Below are 21,382 nucleotides of genomic sequence, written 5' to 3' on the forward strand. Positions count from 1 at the left end.
TAACTTTGGTATGTTGCTGAAAAAGGCAGGGATTAGGACGCTAGTAAACCGTAACAGCATATTGTTTGTTATGCTCCGATGTACTTGACAAATCGAGTTAACTTTCACCACTCCGTGTCTCTTTATTTCCTTTTTCGGGCAGAGAAAATCGCACGAAACTGTCAGAACTTTAGCAAATTCGACTCACGTTGTTTACAAAGCAATATGCTCGGCTGGATTGTTGCAACGCGCTACATCAGGGGCGGGTAACCAATGGCTCGTGAGCCGTATATGGCTCTTTCGGTTAAGTACTCGTGTTCGGAGATAAATTTATTGTTTTCAAAGCAATATGGTCGGCTGGCTTCTATTGCAACGTGCTACATCAGTGGTGGCTAACCAATGGCTCGTGAGCCACCGTATGTGGCTCTTTTGGTGTATTCTTGTTCGCAGATAAATTTAAGCTATCATTTTAGCATGATTTGAAAAAAAAAAACACGCTGCCATGAACCCTTTTCAAACAGTAAATCTTACATATTTGAAACAAACGGTGGCAATTTTTTCGAGCTTCGAGTGAAATCCTTCTGTCTGTACGTGACTGTTAGGCCATATAACGGAATCTCTTATAATCTAAAAGGCTTATGGCAGACCGTAAAGTTTTGCAAACTTTGCCAATGCATTTTTTTCGCACATTATGTAGAAATGAAATTACCATTCCTATTTAAATCGCTATTTTTACCAGCCGAAATTAGATACTGAACAATATTATATGGTGCCCATGGAAGTACAACCAAAAGTATTCAGCTTTTATGGCTCACTTAGCCTAAGGTTCCCGACCTCTGCGCTACATTAAGACAGTTCTATTGCAGCAATCATATCGCTTCACGCTCTGTCAATTCATGGGGTTTCACGTGATCGAATTTCCGTCACGCTTTGGTGCGTGAGTAATGATGGAAAATTTGCCTTTTAGTTCCTGCTCCTAAAATAAGCGTTTTTTACCTTTTATTCTTCGACGGTATATTCTACCTCCCATTGCAGATCCCAAGTCTTTGAATATTAGAAAGACTTCAATTGTTTTTAAATAATGCATATGAAAAAGTCTATGAAAAGCAAAAGGTTTCCCAAAACTAGTAATTAAATAGTCTTTTTATTTGTTTCAAGTGTTAAGAAGGTTCGTTGGTAAACAAGATTTTAACCTATTTCTCGTTTGTGTTGATCATGACATTCATACTGTTTTGATTTCAAATTATATTCAAAACACGTCAAGCGATCCATAAATTTTCTTCGAAAAGTATTTCATAAAATTGTGTGGAACCCTGAGCATCAGGGCATAAGTATAGATTAGGTATGCTCGATAATATCGGATCGGAGCCGATACCTGATGCGAAGTGATAGTATCGGTAATCGTCCGAGACTACGATGGTATCGATCCGATGGCAGATTAATTTGTGCATTACAGTCATACTTAGCTATCTAACCCTTATTCATTCTTCAAAGAAAAACTATATTACATTTTAAATAGAATATAAATACCATTTAAATGGGCTTCCTAGCGCAAAAGCTAATTTCGGTCTAATACCCTGAAGATCATTACCATTGCCACTTTGCATTTTAATCATTTTTTTTTCAATTTGACCATAGTAATGACGTCGCTTGGTGTCTGATCAGATCGTGTTACGTTACGCTTAAAATAACTGTTATCGTGTTCGAAATGAATTATCAAGTACCGGACATCCTTACAGTATAGGACAGGGGTGGGCAACCTTTTTCTAGTTGTGGGCCAAAACAAACTCAGAAAGGTCTCTGTGGGCCGTTAAATTTTAACTGTGTATAGACTTGACGCATCCTATGATAAAAACAGCAACGACTGTTAATTTTTAAAGATTAAACTAAGTTCAAAACTTGGATTAATCTTTATCAATGATATGCATTTGATCTTTATCAATGATATGCAACCAGAAATCGTTTGTTTTCACCATTCGGATTTAGGCAGTTTCTGTTATTCGAAAGAAAATTCCGACTGTTAGTCAGGTATAAAACCAGGGTATGCTGTTGACGCTGTTGTGCAGCTGAAAAGTGGTCTAAACTCTAAACTACATTGTACATTCGATGCAGGATAAAGATTTGCACAAATCGCCACAAATTTTTTCTTTTACCTATAGTTGAAAAAGCCAAAAAATATAAGGTATGGTCTCGTGCCCAGTTTATAAAGAAGTACGCAGGCCGTGTTGCCAGCCCCTGGTACATAGGGTAACGCTAAACAACCCGAAAAGCCAAAAAAACTTTTATTTTTTTCCCAGGAATCCGGTGCAACGAGCAAGAACTGGGCCCTCACCTTCAGGTAACTTGCACTGACGGCCTGTACTACAACAGCGAGTGCAGCTACTCTTGCGACGAGGGATTCGAACTTCAGGGCCCCGAAACTTCGCGCTGTCGTGGTCGGGTGAGCCCGGGAAGGTGGAGCGAGATCGTGCCGGTTTGCAACCGTGAGTGTTCAAACTGTATACTGTAGTTTACGGGCGGATTTCGAATTTTACAAAAATGCTACTTTGTCCCACGGCATTTTTTTTTTTTTTGGTGCAAACAAAGAATTTGAATCAAAACTCTTTGGATGGACACAACTTGTATGTAATTTTTACAGTCTAAATACTTCGCGTGAAATAGATAACGTTTTGTAATGTAGCTTTTGTATTGAAGGGTATACCTCTGCCACCCAAAGCGTTAAGAAAATAGACGAACTGAGTGTTCTTAGGGCTACTTCATTATGATGTCACGTTCAGATATAGCTGTGTGACGTACGCCCATCATTTATGCTCCCGTTTTCAAATATAGTGCAACTTAAAAATTGACAATTTGAGCCATTGACTTTGATTTGAGGATACCAAGTCACGCTAAAACACTGGTGAACAATTAATATCTTGAAAACAAGAAAAGAAAACGACTTAAACAAAAGACTCAATAATAATCAAACTCAAGTTAATAAACCATGTAGCCCGTTAATTTAAACTCATACTCAAGCACAAAGATTCAAATAAGCTCTCATGCAAGCCAAGGCCGCAATTTCGAAGCTCACATGAGCCTATCTTATCATAAATTGTCACCAACGTACATTATGTACACCTAAACAACCGGAAACTGTAGTGACGCCCCACTTAAATACTGTCGAGTTTTTAACAAAATTCCTATTTTGTCGATCAGAAATCACATGCCCTGCCCTGCAGTCGATCCCCAACTCGCAAATCGTCTGCAACAACGGACGGAACTACGGCTCCCGTTGTAGCCTGAGATGCAACGAAGGATTCCAGCTGAGCGCCGACAGTCTCACCACTTGCGGCGGCCGAGGGCTCTGGGCCGGAGCGCTCGCTTTGTGCATAAGTAAGTTGAATTATGTATGTGGGCCGAAAAATTTTCGGTGACATGTCTTGTTGTCAAAAAATTATGGTATGGTTTCATGGTTTGGTTTGTTTCAGACCGATTTTTGTTAGTTTGTTTAAGTTTTACATAATTCGTATTTGGTTAAGTCAGATGTCGACGAAGAAAATTTAGTGAAGTTAGATGACATAAAGCAAACAATATTAAACCTGTATAACACTTCATTTTTTGGTTTTATTTCATAGTTATGTAGTAACTATATACGTTTGCTACCAAACAGTGCGTGTTAACGTCTGCTTAATGGGCACTTTTTACTCTGCGCAATAACCGCATTAAAGTATAATTACCAATGAGCCCATAACCCTTCAAGTATTTGGACTGTTATGAAATCGATGACGACATAATACACAAGTAGACTTAAAAAAACCTACTGTTTCCGGTCGTATTTTATGAGCAAACGTTAAACTTAAATCGAGACTAAATGCACTCAGCCAAATGGCAAAGAGTTTTTTTTTTATTAATGTATTTTATTAAAAAATATCCTTTTGTCTATAAAAAATTATACACTGAGATTCCAATGAGCCTCCATAGGCCCCCCAGAAAACTAGTGCACCTTTCGTCCGAGGAATCCATGGACCCCATTTAAAAAAAAAACTGGCATAAAATAAAAACACACAAGTCATTCGTCTCGATTTGACAGCTTCGAATGTGAAACAAAATCAAAGCGAAAGGGAACAACGGCCTACCCTATTTTCATTTATGCTCGGGCTGACAGCTAACCGCTAATGCGTTTGTGCGAAAAACCGCGCGATTTTAACGAGCCGAGGTGCGCGGGAGTTTCGACGCCATTTATGGTCCGGTCGAGGCGAAATCCCCATTATCTTGTTTTGCAAGAAGGTCGCTTGCAAATAAGTCACGGGCGGATAAACATGCTTACATGGGCCTGTGCGTACTGAGCGACGTTGCAAAGTTCAAGCCGATTTTTTGCAGAATTCGGTTTTGCAAAGGTGTCCTTTTTTGTAACCTTTGTAGCAAAATGCATACTTGTATTGAAAAACTAGTCTCTCTTCTAGCTTTGCCAAAAGGTTCACTCTTTCTAGCTTAGCAAAAGTTTATTTTTGTAGCTCCACAAAGAGTTTATTTTTGTAGCTCTTGATTTTTTTTACGTTTTCTGTCCTTACAAGCTTTGTACTTATAGTCTATATCATTAAAAAAAAACTTGTATTTGACCTGAATGTAGAAGCATTTCGCCCCGCCCACACTAACACCCAATCGTAAAGTTAATAACAAACAGCCCGATCCAAACCCTCTAATTCATTCTCGGCTTAAAATGCAGACGTTTCCCCGGCTAAAACTTTCTAGCTGTGCCTTTTGCGGTCTTCCCGTGTATTTGCTTGCCGTCGATCCATCGCCGCTTCTGTGCGTTGTTTTATCGCCAAGCCTAGAGAGAGGTTTTGGGTTTGCGTGATTTATCCTGCAATATACAAGCAGGCCGGGCGAGATTACTCTTTTTGTCCGCAAGGGAAGACGAAATGAAACTTGTGAGACGTTTGGGTACTGAAGCTTGAAAACTGGCGATTTTTGTGCTGAAAGGGTTAAGTTAAATATCACGATGCAACCTTTTTCTTATTGTGTACAATTTCTAATTAAAAGTTGGATTTTTTTAGTTTACTTTTAGTACTACGTTTAAATTGGTAATAATCGTGTTTGCGTTAAAAACAGTCGGCGTTTTTCTCATAAAGTACACTTATCAACGCGTGGAGAGGACTGCAGCCTAAAAGGAGCATTTAACTTTTCTAAACAGTCATTTGAAACTAGCTTAGGGTAGAATATAACCAACAAGCGTTATCTAAACAAAGAGCCCCAACTTTGTAAATTAGTTTTGTTATAGCGGAAGAAAAGGTCACTATAGCGACAGTGAAAAAGAGTGCTTGACAAGTGATCTTACTTATTGTACATTAGATGTAAGACCTTACAAATGCGCGTCCAAAATGTAAGATTGGCGCTGTTACGAAAGGCTTTCTTATTGGTAGGAAAAGGAACTGTAGTTACAAATAGAAGAGTAAAAGTTACATCGAAAGGTAGCAAAAAGGTATTAGCAGTGCGATAAACAATCACAGAGACACATGCATATAAAGCACAAGATTTGAGGTTGTTATCTAAGACTATGTAAGGTTAGGCGATGACCCTTGCAATTTCAGCAAAGCGGTCTGACATGCATAGCCCAAATGAACACTCTCGCTTGTTCAGCCCTCAAAACAAAAAAACGCACGACGTTCGCACACACACGCGCATTTACACGCGCGCGCACGCTCAACACACACGCACACACTGACTTCCATTGTTCGGGGCGAAAACTTTGGCGAAAGTAGCTGCTCTAAAGGCGCCCGCAAAAATCCTCTCCGTTGCACACAGCCCGGGGGCTGGCGACGAAGGCTAATATACACGCCTGAACGCGCAAAGGGCTTTGCGGAGGCCGTATCTCATCACTTCATCTTGCTTGCTCTAGCTCAAGGCCGCTTCTTGTCTCTCTTTCTCCCGCATGCTTATTGGATTAGGCTCCGATTTCTAGGCGCCGCGTTTCTCAACGTTCACGAAGACGCCTGAATCTTTAGGCAAGGCTCTGGCCAGGTCTTCCAGTGCTTTGGAAAAATATACATTTTCAATCGATAAAATTTATCTATGTAATGCATTGTGGGGTTGGTTTCTTACTGGATTGTCTAAATTCATATTTTTATTTACTTTACGTTCATATTTGTAGTCTTCAATTTTCTTAAAATCTGGCCTAGAAGCGCATTTTTTATCCAAGTTTTTATCAATCAACTATATACCTAATTTCATGTGGTAACTCATATGCGATGCAAAGGACTTGCTTGGGTTGGTTTCTGATTTTTCCTTGTTATTAGTTTATGTTTGAATTATTTAGGCCTTGTTAAACTTTTTTTCACACCGACCACTAGAAAATATTTTTGGATTCATGTGGACCTGTGTCGGTATGGATTTTTTTAGAGATGCCGTGAGACATTAACGTCATTAAACAAGTAGACTTAAAATATGCGCTATTTTTTAGGACAAACTTATGCGCAAATATAATACCTATTTTTTGTAATTATACAGTAGAATTTTCATCAGTCCTTCATCAATCCCAACACTAGTCCACGTAGCCCAAAGGGGTCCACGGACCCCAGGTTAATAACCCATGGCTTGGATGCTGTATTTACATCCAGGCATTTCCCTATTAGGGCATTGGGGTGTGTTAGTAACACCTCGCCTTAGTCTCGATTGTGTATTGATAAGGGCGGAACGGCACGACGCTAAAGGCAAGCCGGGAAAGGTTGGGTCCTTCGAAAAGAGAAGGTTTTCTAAAGATTTGATCTCGCGGGATCAGTTTACTGGTAAACTTCCCGTCTTAGGATTGAATTCTGATTTCAGGTTCAACCGAGTTGAGCTGACTGCAGATTAACATGTTTTGACCAATTTAAATGTCGCTAAGAAAAACGAAAATGCATATTAGGGTGCCTACCCCTTAAATTACTAAAAAAATGTCATATTAGCGTCCCCCTTTAAAAAATATACATATTTATTAGCGCCCCCTCCCCCCTAAAAAACTTTAAAAACTTAACTTTTATGTTTTATAGCTTTTGAGCATTGGAATCATTTAGGACTCATTGCTTTAAATCTGTCAACAAAATCTAGAAAGAGGTTGATTATGTTTAGCAGTTCGCCTTTTTGTAAGATGTACTGATCTTTTTTCAGCCACGGAGTAAAGCTCTGTCATTTTATTATACTTTGTTTAAACAAAAACACTGGCATATGCTTAAGATAATATGTAAGATCGCTATAACGGCTCCACGTAGATACACAGCCTTAACAAATCAAAAGCCAGTGGTTTTTCGCTGTTTTTTTTACAACTCCATAACCCATATCGTACTGGCAAGCTGCCAAACGTCGAGCGCTTTCGATGGACACGACGCGATGTATTTTGAAACCTTTCGCGTTTACGGCGCGTTTTTACGGCTTACAGAGTTAATGGGTTTCTCTCCCAAGACAGTATGCCACTATATGCCGCCGACCCCAAAAAACAACATTACGCTTCGTAGGAAAAGGCGGGTTTTTAAGAAAGTAGAGCTGATAATGTTATAAAAGTGGGTCTGTGACTAAAAAAATTTGGAAACGCTGTTTTTTCAATAACTGCTGCAACAAGCTGTTAATACACGTCGCTTCACTGATTTTGCGGTTATTTCAAAATATTTTTATAAATTTAGGCCCTGAAACTTTTGTAGTGGTCATCCAAGAAAAACCTTTAAAAAACTCTCAAATCCTTAAAACACTATGCACGTTTCTGTATATACTGTTGCTTGATAATGAATGTCAAAGTTAAAACGTTCATCTTGATAAAGACGTTTCGATACACACTTGTATCATCATCAGTTTGCGTTCCACCTTCTACAAATGGGGTCTGGATTTATTGATGTCACATTTACTGATGATGATACAAAAACGGATTAAAGCGTCTTTATCAAGGTGATGTCGATTACTCGACCTTTTTAACTTTGACGTTCATTATACCAAGGTACATCACATAAACGTGTATGGTGTTCTAAGGATCTGAGAGATTTTAAAGGTTTTCCTTGGATGACCACTACGAAAGTTTCAAGGCCTAAATTTATAAAAATATGTCAAAACCGCGTCATTCCAGAAGCAAAGTGTTTAACAGCTTTTGGCGTTTGAATTTGGCATTGAAATTCATTACCATCAAACTCAAATCGTTTTTTTTTTTTGAATTCCAACCTGTCCAATTGAAAGACGGACGCCTTGAAAACGCAAGTCGCGCATATTTTTGCGTTTTGTTTACTCACGGGTGCCGCCAGTTCTCGTGAAAAGTCGAGTATTTGCCGTTTCGATTTCCCCCGCTTTGGCATTCGACCTCGAATCACACTTTTTTCCCGTTCGGCGAATCCGTCCGGCGGCCTGTGTTTCCGCTGGATTTCGCGGTATTTTCATGACACTGGCGGCCGTAAAAAGCGGTGCAATTCCGAAGAAAACGCTTTTTACGTTCGAATTCCGAAGTGATAGTAGAAACTGTTGAATCCGTAAAGCTCTTACCAAGGTTATGGGATGGTGTGATCCTGACAATTGTGTTTCTCTTTCTTCCAAAGTGCTACATAAAACAGCATTGGATGTCGTCCAAAATGACCTTTCATAGTAAATTATAGGTAAAAGTTGAAACAATAGCAAATGCTTGAAAAAAATGTGTTAAACCATGTTCGTGTTGTTTTGATAGTACTCGTGGCAGCATTGTAGGAATTGAGGTGTTTACAAATAGCTATAGTTAACCTTATTATTTTCTAATCTATATTTGCCTGCTTACAATTACAAGTCCAGAACACACTGTGTGTTGATTGTAGCTATAGCGTTGTCACAACCTTAAAAACACAATATATATATATATGGTTTTCAATTATTGTACTAGTTTTTTTTGTGCAGTTGTACGCATGTATATGTATATAAAACTTAGGACTATATCTGGCCCTTCGACCAACGATAGAATGACACATCTTCTAAAGTCCACTTTTTGACAAGTTATTTTCATTAGTTACCCTTATCCCTAAAGAGCCGTTTGTCCTTTTCAAGCAGGTAAAATTTTAAGCTCAAAGATAAACGTTAATCGCCCGCTCTAACGACCAAGTTTCAAGTTTCAAGTTTTATTTTTTCTCTCCATCCACGATCAATGCAATACACACGCACAAATTAGGAAAGTAAATAACCTCAGCGGATTACGGGAAGAAACAGCCTTAAACCACAAGTGTTTATACAGAGAGACTGATCCTTCTGTTTTGGCAGTATTTTAGAAAGATTGAATTTGCGAAGAAAAAAAATTACGAGGAAATAATCATATAAACACAATCACGACTTTTGCCAGGAATTAATTAAAGAAAACACAATTACGCACAAAGCAACAAATAATACCAAAGGTTCAAAGGCCAGGCGCTTGAAAACGGTGCTCTATTTGTCTTAGCAAAACCGTGATTTTCCTAGCTAGAGTTACCACAACCTTAAAAACACATTAGGCCTGCATGGTTTTCAATCATTGTACTATTTTCTGAACTTAGAACATTTCTACACATGTTTATAAAACTCAAGATCTATCTGGCTTTTCGATCAACATTAAAAAGCACACATCCTCTAAAGAGGTGGTTCCCAACATAAATTTTGATACAATCCTTCTAGATTTTTCCAATTTTTAAATGTTTTTTATTGACTCTGGTTCATGCATCATACTTTATTATCGGGAGGTCGCGCAAGTTATCGAAAACGAGAACGAACAGGTTGGAAATCACTTCTCTAAAGTCTATTCGTTAGTTCTAAAGTGATTTTCGTTATTTAAACTTGTCCATAAAGAGCCGTTTCTCCTTTTAAAGCGGTTGTTATTCGACGCTCTAAGTCTAAGACAAACGTCCATCGCGCGCGCAAACGGCCAAAGGCTTGAACACAGTGCTTTATTTGTCCTCGCGAAACAGCAAACCGTGATTTTCCGCCCCGTTGAAGACCGCAGCCAGAGCAGTAGAACCGACCACATAAGCACAGACCGCCAAACCTAGCGAAAAGCAGCAAAATCGAGCTCTTTTAGTCGCTTTTCGTGCTGCAATCTCCCATACCCTTTGCGTTAGTCGTCCCACTCGGGTCTTAGGCAAGCTCCTCATGCGTAAATAATGACGGGCGAGGGCATTCTTCCTTGTCTGCGGGATGCTGCTGGTTTTGTCGAAGTTCGCCAGGCTTTTTTTTTAGGCTGTTTTTTGGAACTCTGTCCCACTTTGGGCCGACTTTTTTGGCCTTTAGATTTTAAAGCGCGATCTCAAACCAATGACTTGGAAAAGCATGAAAACCTGCTTGAAAACAGATAGAGCCTTCTCTAAATTTACCATATCATAGAGGCGTAGGGGCTTTATCCAATTGTTAGTTGTTGTCATTTCCCTGTCTTGATTGGTTTTACAGCCATGTCAATCGGGAAAGACCTGTCTTGTTGGCTAAGTTTTCCGATTTAAAAAATCCACTCAAAACCAAACGAGCCCCGTTGTGTGTAAAAAAACAAGATGTTCTTCGAAAAACACATGTAACTGTGCTTACGAGGAGGCAGTGTCCCGCTATTAAAGCATAACAGCATCAAGGCTATAAACCGCGGAAACCGCATTAAAATGTCTTCTGCAAACCGCAAATTCTGTTAACCCCTTGAACGAAAAGCAACCGCAGGTGTGGCGCTGGAATCAGTGCCAGTCGATTCCAATGCATCGCTTCGTGGAACAAATGAAAAACAACGTCACATTGAAATTGTGGGGCTTGAAATAAATAAAAGCATCGTCTATTTCCTTCCATCGACATGCCTCAAGGGGCAATGCCAACTGGGGTTCAAGGTGCCGCTCTAATATACTGTTGTATGCAAATTATATCGATCAGGACACGCGGGTTTCGCTGTCCGCCTGAGTTTTTTAGCGTTATGAATGGAACCCTGTCGATCTGAAAATGGTGAAGGAGTACATCAGAAAATGTACGCATAATAACAAGATGTAGAACAGAATAACAAGATGTAGAACAGAACATTATAAGGAGAGCCAGCCGAGAGTATAATAGAAACACACACAGTAGTAGATTGGCACAAAAAACACTAGATCAGTGGTCCTCAAACTTCTCACCTGACCACCTTTTGCTTCCTTGTTAATAGAAGGCGCTATAAAGCGAAGAAAACTCAAAAATGCACGGTACGATAATCTCTCAAACATGCGAGATAGTGCTCTCAATATGCACTAGCAGGTAAAATGGTTTGTCATTATTAAAAACTAACGATAAAGGGGTTCTCTGGCTGTTATATAACTTAGCAGTCAAACAATTTCAAAATTTCGTTTTTTTAGGGGTTGGGCGGACCACGTTTGGGAACTGCTATAGTGTTCTAGATCATGCAAAAGTAAACTCGGTAGACAAGTCGCGCTCTAATGCATAAACATTCGAAAAGCGCGAATTCCTCGCTTCGCCACCGCCGCCTTCACCAGTGGATTATCCTATTTTAGGCGTTTTGTTTTTGAGCAAAAGGCGGATGGAGCGTAGAGCGAAACAAGTCAGCCAGTCCAGCATTATGGGGCCACTCTAGAAGATTGCAGTCTCGGTTCAGCTATAGGACAGTAAAGTGGGTCCAGATGTGCTCAAAGTTGAACATGTGAAGTTTAGCTATAGTTTTGAAACAGCCATTTTAATCTTTTTTAAGCAAATTTCCTTGTAAACCGGTAAATGGGTCATGGCTATATTAGTAAAAGGCCGTAACTGTTGATAAGGGAACCGTTTTAAAACTATATGTTTTTTGTTGTCAACAAACCGTTTTCTTTTGGCCGTATAAATTAGCCAATAAATGTACGGTATTTGTCCTCTTTTCGGTAATTTTCTTACTCCAACATACAAATGGTAGGCAACTACCATTTGTATACAGTAACCACGCAGACAGCATACTTGTCGAAGAAAGCGATTCGCCTTTTGTAAGATTTTTTCCCTATTTTCGACTCAAATTTTCGTGTCGGCGCGCGCGCATAGGTCAAACCCGCGCCCGCAGACAGAGAAAAGGTACAGGGCGGGCGCGGAGATTTTCCGCTTGCCATGTCGTTTTTTTGCCAGACGCTGTTATGTTCGCCGAGTAAAACGGTCTAGAGATCTAGAGAAGACGCCGCTCGGAATTCCGACGGAGCCGATTTTTCGCTGTTTCAGCTGCGCCGCTGCTTGGGACTTGTTATCTGAACGTTCACCAACTATAGAGGGTTTAAATGGGGGACGGTGGCATAGGTTAAGATTCCATTGAGTGAGCGATAGATTTTGAAGGCGTATACATTTTACAAAAAGTTTTTTGAAGTTTTTTAGTGTTGCGCACTGAAACGTGGGTTTGGCGTGCAGATGGCGAGTTTACTGTTTTTTATTGCTTCGTCACGAACTGTTAGAACACTGTTGCTGGTCAACGCTGTTTGAGATTTAGTTTAGACTCAACGGAAATTCTAAGCAAAGTTACATTTTAAAAGATGTGAAATGCCTTTTGCATACTGCGCATAGTATCAGGAGACTATTCGAATTAAGGAACTGACGATGCCAGAAAATGCGAGCCATATATATTTCTTTCAAAAGGTCTGATCCTGGTTTTACTCGGGCTTATAAACTTGGAGTTTTATCATTAGCATCAGGAGATGAAACATGCACACACATATATATATTTACAACTGTGATCTAGCCCTTCTCTGCGATTGCTTTCGGTGAACTATAGGATCAGAAGACTTAGCGTTAAACGCCATAAATACCTGTGTTGACATTTTCTGTATTGGCTTGTCCTTTGCGAGAGCCAACATTATCCCGATACTCAGGCCAGTGTATATGTATTTGCAAAGGGCTGAGCAAACGAGAGGGTATAGCTGGTACCTTATATTAAAGAGCCGTAACCCTGTAGCATGAGGTGTTACACTTTTACAGTAGTGCTTTACTTTTAGTTAAGGGAACATGTCTGCCAAATTTCAGACTACTAAGGCGGTATTGTTAAGCAAAGAGCGGCGTCAGTGTTAGATTCAAGCCGATTTTGTTGAGGCAGAGGCGAGCCGCAAGCTTGTGGCGCCAAGCAACACTAGGGATCTTGTTTCGTACTTGGCCACGTCGAGGGAAAGCTAAGCGTTTTGCCGCGCGAAAGTATCGACAAGTTCTCTCAGTGCGGCTCGGTTGCTGTGGAGCGACGCGGCGTTGCCGACTGCGAGGAATTACGCATTTTCTGACGAAATCCGGTTTTTGTTTCGAGTAAAGCCGGACCGGGTCACAAAAACGTTGTTAATAGAATTAACATCACCCCCTACACTTGTAACCAAGTCGCCATCGTTTATGGGTTTAATGGTACGGGGCCTTTGCGTTGTGGACTTGAGCGTTTGTGGTCCTTTTGGAAACATATTTTTGCCGGCTCAATGTTTTTCGTATTCAAAGCGCTGTCTATTTTAGATAGATCTGTGGACGAGTTATTGGCCTGATGGTTACTGTTGATTTTTTCTTAGTGTAATTGTGGGTTGGGGCTCCTATAAAACGGCTTAAATTAAAGGTTTGAGTTGCTTTATTTTGCGATTACGTGTTCGCCGTTCAGGTATGGGTTATTCGGGTCTTTTTTACGACAAATTTACGTCAATTCGTTGGTGTTCTTTAGAATTTTGTCTTTTTGGCGGATGTTTTATTTAATCCGATAAACGCAATAGCTGCTGCGATGGTACAGATACCCACGAGATCGAAATTCAACGACGGATAGCAAGCCACTGGTTTCCACGAAACATTTGAATTTTAAGTCGTGGAATACCGTTGAATTAATTTGCGCATTGAAACGTCTTTGAAAGTTGATATCATGTTGAGCAGTGTATTTATACTGTTTTTTTGTTTTTTTTAATTTATATGCAAAAAACGTCGAGCGATCCGATTTTAGGTCTTTGAAGAGCTATAAATTGTTTTTTAATTTGTTTCACGTATTCAAGTGACAACACCGTAAACCCGAGTTTACATTGAAACTAAATATAAATTGGTCTTATGGACTCCAGGTCTTTCGTGTCAAGGTTGCGGCTCGAGTTGGTGAGATGGTTTTAGGGTTAAACCGTTTTTTCGCGGATTCGCGCTTATAGAATTTGGCGGTGCTGTGATTTCCTAGTTTGGTTAGAGGCTTTTTAAAGATTTTTTTAACGAAACCCCTTCCACTATCCAGAAGTAATTGAAGGCGACATTGTAAAACAACTTAATTGGTGTTTAAACACAAGCCCCGAAAAACATATAGCCTTTGTCCAGGAGAACCAGTTAAGTTTTAGCCTGGAATGTGATATAAGCTAGCGCACAAATTGCAGTTCTACAATAGCATGCAGCCTATACCTAGATGCATAGCCCGAAGCCTAAACTGTAAGGCATACACAATATCAGGTGGACCACATAATAAGATAAGCCGAGGCATCACATAAAGCGAGTCAAAAATCGAGACAGATTCAGCTAAAAGTCTCTTATGCTGTTCGAACCCTAGTCAGAACGCTTGTGGGACATTTTCGACTTGATTTCTTCGGAGAAAATACACTTCCGCCCTTTTCCGAGTCGTTTCCAACTCTTTGGACGTGTTTTGGTGCCTGAAAAGCGTCTGCCTTATCGCGTCTGCAATCAGCCCGTCGCCACCCGAGGCCTTGAAGAAGATCGATGGCGGTCAAATATATACCAGGAAAGAGTTTCTGCTTTTTGCCAGGCCGCTGGCGCATATGTCTTCTGCGCAGTTATTCCGAACCTGTCTCTCTCTGCTTGATTAAATCAAGACCAGCGTCGACCGCAATTATATTTCCCCCGAAAGACAGCTGCGCCTTGCCGTTGAAGGTAATTGATTGCGAAGCTTTTGAGCCAAATTGGTTAAAATATGAGGAAATGTGAATCGTTTTGAAATGGCCATATGTATGACCGACAACAAATCATCATAGTCGGCCCGAAATATTTCAAATCAATCACGAGAAAATTATTCGAACTTAAAAGTTAAAATCCTCTGGTTAACATAATTGTATAATTACCGCAGAAGCTTAACCTATAGGAATTAAACGTTTATTTTTTTTTCAAAACTTGACCGCTTTACTTGTACAACCAGGCTTGGTTATACTATACACAGAAAAACAAGTGCTTGAAAAACAGTCTATTCGGCCTTTTATGCCTTAGCTTGCTTCCTGCGTACCTATTAGGCCGTTTCACCTGCTTATTTTCGCCACTCTGTCGACCGCGCGGAATCAACACGCAGGCCACTTTGCCTGTTGCCGCAACGACAATTTGTGCAGGTCGAAATTTCGACCCGACCAAACTGGAAGCTTGCGACAAACCGCGCGCACACACTTGAAACATAGGCGAGGTGCACTTGAACACAACTTTCACCTTCGAACGCTGTCTGTTAAACCGGAGATCGCTTTCCAATAGTTTTGACTTGTGTGTGTAGAATTTGAAATATTAAAGCATTTCCAGTTTGAACATAGATCTTTCCAGTTTTTCCATAGTTTTAACTTGTGTGTGTAGATTTTGAAATATTATAGCACTCGCCAGCTTTAGACTCAATATTTTTCGGCGCTAATTCTAAAATAAAATGAGCACTGAACACTTCCATTTAAAGTACAAAAACATACTTGAGCGAAAATTACGTTTACAGTTGTGTTTGTCTTATTCGATAGTTGAAATTCAGGCTACATTTTTTTTGACACATTTTATGTCGGGGTACTGCAAATATAGGTTTTTCTTTGGGTAAATATAAGGATTGTAAACTTTATGCTATCGTATACATCATGTTTTTTAGCTTTTATAGTTTGTTTCTATTTCGCAACAGACCCCGTGGTCTCTTGCTGATTACCTTTTTGCTTGCACCTAAAATTCGCCTGTTCAATCGTTCATATTCCAACTTTTTCCCGATGGAGCACAGTTGTGCGGAAGCTCATTTAAATCAAATTGTTTTTTCAACTTGACAAAAAATGGCGCCCCAATTCACGCGACGCGTTCGTCCTCTTGCAGGGATTACCTGCGACGAGCTGGGCGGTATCGCGAACGGCGAATTGACTTGCAACGACGGAGTCAACTATGGATCGGAGTGTACTTACACCTGTGAGGTGGGCTACAGACTGGTGACCGGTTCGAGGATCAGACGATGCCAGTCCGACGGTCAATTCGACGGCGTAGCGGCTCAGTGCGCAAGTGAGTGTCCATTTTTGGTCTGTTTACTAGGTTTTTGTGCAGTTGTTCCCAACTGGGCCGGGTAACGTAAGACAACTGTTGTTGGGGCATAGTGGTTGTAGGTTGTAGTAAGACGTAATAAGAATAACAAAGCCCATACAGAAGTAGGAGCATTCTGAACGTTTAGAATAACTCTTTATTCATTTTCAACATAGTGAGAAGGCAATCAGAAAATGAATAAAGTGTTTTTCGAAACGTTTAAAATGTTAACTACTTCTGTATGGGCTGTGATACTCTTATTGCAACTGTTATTGATGATGGATTTTTATACATACTGTGTTTAAGCGGTAATACTTAGCTGCGACCCCGAGATTGTTCGACAAATGGTGGTCACTTCATTTATCTGCGTTCTGCTACAATCAGGTTTTGCCTTAAACAATTTGAAATGTTCTATGTTTTTTGTTTTAATGCAGATCGTTATAGAACGTCAAACGTTTGATGGAAATGGAAAGGGTAGAAATGACCAAACTTCTATGTCTAGAATTTTTAGAAAGGTTGTCTGTTTCAAACAACCGAAAATGTCACGGTATAGCTACATCTATATTGTCCTAAATTAAACCCACCGAAAGCCCAAGAATTCCTAAACGAAAACGATTTCCAAAACGCCATAAAATGGACAAGAATTATTATTATTGATCCGGTGCAGAGCTTCTCAACTCGAAAACCTTCTTTGGCTACAGGCCTTAGGAAAACATACGAATAAAAGGCTCTTTCCAGAGCTATGTCTAAACAAGACGAAGTTGTTACTGCTTCATTGACCAGAAACTAAATAAATCGCATTTTTCTAAAGCAGCATTACCTTTATTGCACTGAGAAACAAAAGTAACATATCATAATCATTCTGTGGAACCTTTTAATACCTCAGGAGGCTAGACTATTAGGGGTCCATGGACACCAGTTGAGAAGCTAGGTCTAGTGCAGTGTTTCTCAGCCTTTTTTTACCCGGCGAACTAAATTTTTTCACTGGACGTTTTATAAGGAATCAAAAGTTAGTATATATTTCTTATAAGTTCAAACTTATTTTCACATGAGCCATGTCTTTGTATTTCTTACGCATTTTTTTCAAATTTTGGACCATTGGTGCCGAGAACCAATTTCAACATTTCTAACCTTATGAATAACAGCAGTCGACAAACCATCCAAATCAAACGTTCACCCCAATTTTGAGTCGCGACCAATAGGTTGAGAAACACAAGTCTAGTGTATGCCCAGTTTTTGTCTATCCTATTTACCTGTCCATTTTTGGCAAGGTACGTTTGGCGCCGTGTCACCCCTTAGGTATTCGTTCCACGTTGCGTTATTCAGTCACCCACCGTCATTCCTGTTCAGTGACTGGTTTATTTAGCGCCCTGAACCGTGATGGCATTTCCAGCGCTCGCCGCTTTAGTCAGATTTCGTTTGGTTCCTGAGGCTCCCTTTATTTTACGAAAACGTGCGTTTTCTCATAGCTGGGCGATTTAACACATCACTCACACGAAAAAAATTTGCTCAGTTTTTACCTGTTCAAGTTTAAGGAGTTTTAAAGGAGCGTTTTCGTCTGGCTTAAGTGGTGTTTTGTAAACAGATTGGAACTCGAATGTTTAATAAAACACGTTAACGTCATTTTTTTAGTTTTAATTGACTTGGGTGTCCCTTAAGAACTGGTTGTACTAAAATAACGCAAAGGTAAAATGGTTTGGGACACGAAATGTTTAGATTTAAACGGTTTCAAATTGTACGTTTTTTTTATTGAGTTATAATAATTTAATACCAATGAAAAAAGGATTGAATCCGCAATCACTCCAATTTTAGTTTATTTTGGAAAAAAAACTTACATATCTGCAGAACCGATTCCATATCAATTCTGTCTCTGTGTCAGCAATTTGCTATTTCATACGATTTGAAGGCAGCGCGCAAAGTACACTAAAACGCATTTGGGTCAGACAATGCGTCGGTCGTCAATGGTCTCACAGGGGTGAACGTGCCCCCCCCTCCCTAAAAACATTTTGTCAACACTTTCTATTTTGCATTTGTTAATCGCAAAAACTTTATTCTTCGCGACCATGTTGTCCAACTTCCAGAATCAAACTACAATGGAACAAACACTGCTTTGTGTAATTGAGGCAATATTTCAAACTGCTTCCCCATCAGAAAACAATATTCAGGCGACCTTGGCCTAAGTAAAGTCGGTTCCATTTGCTCTGTGGTTTTAACAGAGACGAAATCGAACGTCCCTTTGAAATGGGACGTGAATCCCTCTGTATTGAAATCCCTGGCGGCGATTCGAGATTAAAAGGGACAAAGCGCAAATATGACGAATGCGGGAGATATCTGTCTATTGTGCCGGTTGGAATGAATAACTGGATAGTAAATGGGTTCTCCGAGGATAAAAGGCGAACGTTTTACGCGTTAATTTTACTCTACCGCGAAAATGCAATAAAGCAATTCCAAACTTTACCTTAAGACAAAGCAAACGACTCATGCTTGCATATAAGACATTAAATCCCAAGTACACCCTCCCCTTGAGCAGGGAAAATAAAATAAAGTTGGACCGTCGACTTTTCCAGTTCAGCTTTCAAACATAGGACAATTTATAGGTTTTGGTTTAAGTGGCTGAACCTAAAACTCTGTATCTGTAAACGCAAAGACCAGTGCTCTTCAACCGGTGTGCACGGTGAACCCTAGGGTGCACTAAAATATACATCATAAACTTTTAATGAACCATTTATATTTGACATTGAATGCTGTTTTATGACATGCATTAGTACTCGCAAGCAGCCTGCAGCCATTGTCAAACTCTCACCGACAGTGTCGAAAAGTTCGACAGCTCCGCTTTGTTTAATTGACATGATGATATTGATATGGATAATGATTTTTCAAATCGGTTTTTACCTCAGTTTACCTTTTTAAATATACAGGGTGCATGAGTTCGTCACAACACCTTTAAGGGTTCACCAACCTAAAAAAGGTTGAAGGGCACTGGCATACACCAGTGCTTCTTAAACTATTTTAGTTTTGTTAACCCCTAGCATTTATCTCCAGATTCCATTCACCCTTATTTCATGAAATGATAAAGCTATCTCGTCTATGTATAACGGCACAAAATAACTTGGGTTGTTTCGATTTTTGTTAAGTTTAACTCAATCTAAGTTTTACCATTGCAAATGTACAATTTCTCGAGTCCAGAGATATAAAGCTACGAAAGCACAAAACACAGTCACCAAATTTTAGAAAAACATCGGACTATCACCCATTTCTGACGGTTCACCCTTATTCACCCCTTTTAGTTGGGTAACCCCTGCAAAAAAGATATTCACCCTGGGTTGAACCATTCACCTGATTAAGAAAAACTGGCATACACTATTTGTAGTGTGGTAACTCGTATTTAATCTCTCTTTGTATTCCTCGCAGTCACACAATGCCTCACCCTAGTGGCGCCTCTCAACGGACGCGTGGAGTGCACCAGAGGCAATGACTTCGGCTCCCAGTGCCGCTACACTTGCAAGGCAGGCTACGAGCTCGACGTCGAGTTTAGCGCCAACGGAGTGCAGAGAAGATGCCGGGAGGATTTGCAGTGGTCCCACGAGCAGCCCAAGTGCAGACGTGAGTGTTTTTTGGGCGATGTGGGGGATGAATGGGGTGTGGTGTGGGCGGGAACGTGACTGAATTTCAATGGAGTTTAGGCTGGTCGTTTCTGCTCTTTTTTATTTTGGATTTTACGGTATATATTTCTTTGTTATAAGGTTAAACAAAAGATTTCAATGCCTTAATTTGCAAATGAGATAATATGTATGTTGAGACTAAAATCAAACTTAAGCTATGCGTATTTTATCTTTTTGGAGAATTTGATTTTAATTAATTGTTTTCTAGCCTTTGAGTACTTGACCTAATCAAAATAAGAACTGACACTAACTTACTGAGTCTGTCAAATCCAATTGATTTGACGAATGCAAATATTCTTTGGGCCCACTTGCAGCAAATGGCAATGTATTTTTACCTCAAAATAGATATGTTTTTACTTAAGTGCTTTCTTGCTATTTACGGTCTATAGGCCTACTGCGGCAAATAGGTAAAATAAGTGATTTGACCGATTTTAAAGTAGTTCAGGCTGGGCGTATTTGCTCTTGCTAGAATCTAAAATCTTTGTAACTTTACGAAATTGATGATTTTTTTCTTTTTATTCAACTAACGAAAGTCTAAAGTCAAACATGTATCAACTGCTTGAACTGGGCCTAAAATAATAAAACTATTAATTTTTCGATTCTTACAAATTCGGCTTACCAATGGAAGGGACCAAATAGCTTAATTTAAGTTAGATTGCCCTTTACAAACTGAAAGTATTTCGCTGCCTTAAAAACCTATTTGTTCGCGTGTGGTAAATCGCCTTTCTCACATCACATTCATTTCAAGCGTTGCATATCAAAGAACTCCAAGTTCAAACGGCTTCAGTTTTGCGGCAACCGCAATTGTGAAATATGTGAGTCACGCTGAGCGCTGTGGATCGAGTCAGACTGTGTCTACTCGCCTTGCTTTGAACTGCGAAAGGCGACCAACAAACAAAGACGCCCTTCATTCGTCGTATTGTCCAAATGCCAATAAACAGAATCGCGCAAATCTGATTTAATCTAAACTCGAATCTGATTTAATCTAAAGCGGTGCTAAATATATGCTCCTAATATCGGAGAAAGGCCTATACGACGATTATGGCATTAGGACAGCAAAGGTGTAAATAGCAATAAAATTATTCGGATTTTTGCTTCGCGAGACATAAGATCTAAAAGAGAGAGTGTCATATTATCCGGTTTAGTAGAATAAATAAAACGAAATAGGAGAAACGTAGCCTGCATTAGTGGCCAGGCAAACCAACCTATAAGTTAACTATTTGGACAACTTTCAGTTGAACTTTTCGAAATCCTTGGGTCTCAAAATGCGCGGAATTTTTATTCCTTTTATTGATTGTCGTCCACGGCCTTAAAACAACTTTGCTGGTTGAAATCCAACAGACGTTAATTGACATCAACAGCAATGATGAAAAACACAATACATTTTTTCGGTAAATTAAAGAAAAATTGAAAACGATTTATCTGACATACCTTGCAACTTTGATAAATATCAGGTTTTATTTTTTCTCTAAAAAAAAATTTTTTTTTGACTATTACTTTTTTGCATTTTGCCTATAACTCGAAACGACAAAAAGCTAAAGCGTTAACAGCGAACCGTTGGCGACTCTATTCTCTTCTCCGCACTTTTTTTTATACAAACAAATCATAAAAAAATGGCA

The 21,382-nt window shown here is 39.7% G+C and overlaps 1 protein-coding gene across 1 annotated transcript in view; it reads left to right on the forward strand.

The window, feature by feature from the left end:
* LOC146157324 (complement receptor type 2-like) overlaps window positions 1-21,382 on the forward strand; it is a 79,745-nt gene that overhangs the window by 49,351 nt on the left and 9,012 nt on the right. The window contains exons 13-16 of the mRNA XM_083388172.1: window positions 2,277-2,462; window positions 3,175-3,351; window positions 15,904-16,083; window positions 19,513-19,704. Coding sequence (XP_083244298.1) covers window positions 2,277-2,462; window positions 3,175-3,351; window positions 15,904-16,083; window positions 19,513-19,704 — 735 coding nt within the window. The remainder of the gene's footprint in view (window positions 1-2,276; window positions 2,463-3,174; window positions 3,352-15,903; window positions 16,084-19,512; window positions 19,705-21,382) is intronic.

Source organism: Ascidiella aspersa, chromosome 4, assembly GCF_963924565.1.
Source record: "Ascidiella aspersa chromosome 4, kaAscAspe10.2, whole genome shotgun sequence".
Taxonomy (NCBI): domain Eukaryota; kingdom Metazoa; phylum Chordata; class Ascidiacea; order Phlebobranchia; family Ascidiidae; genus Ascidiella; species Ascidiella aspersa.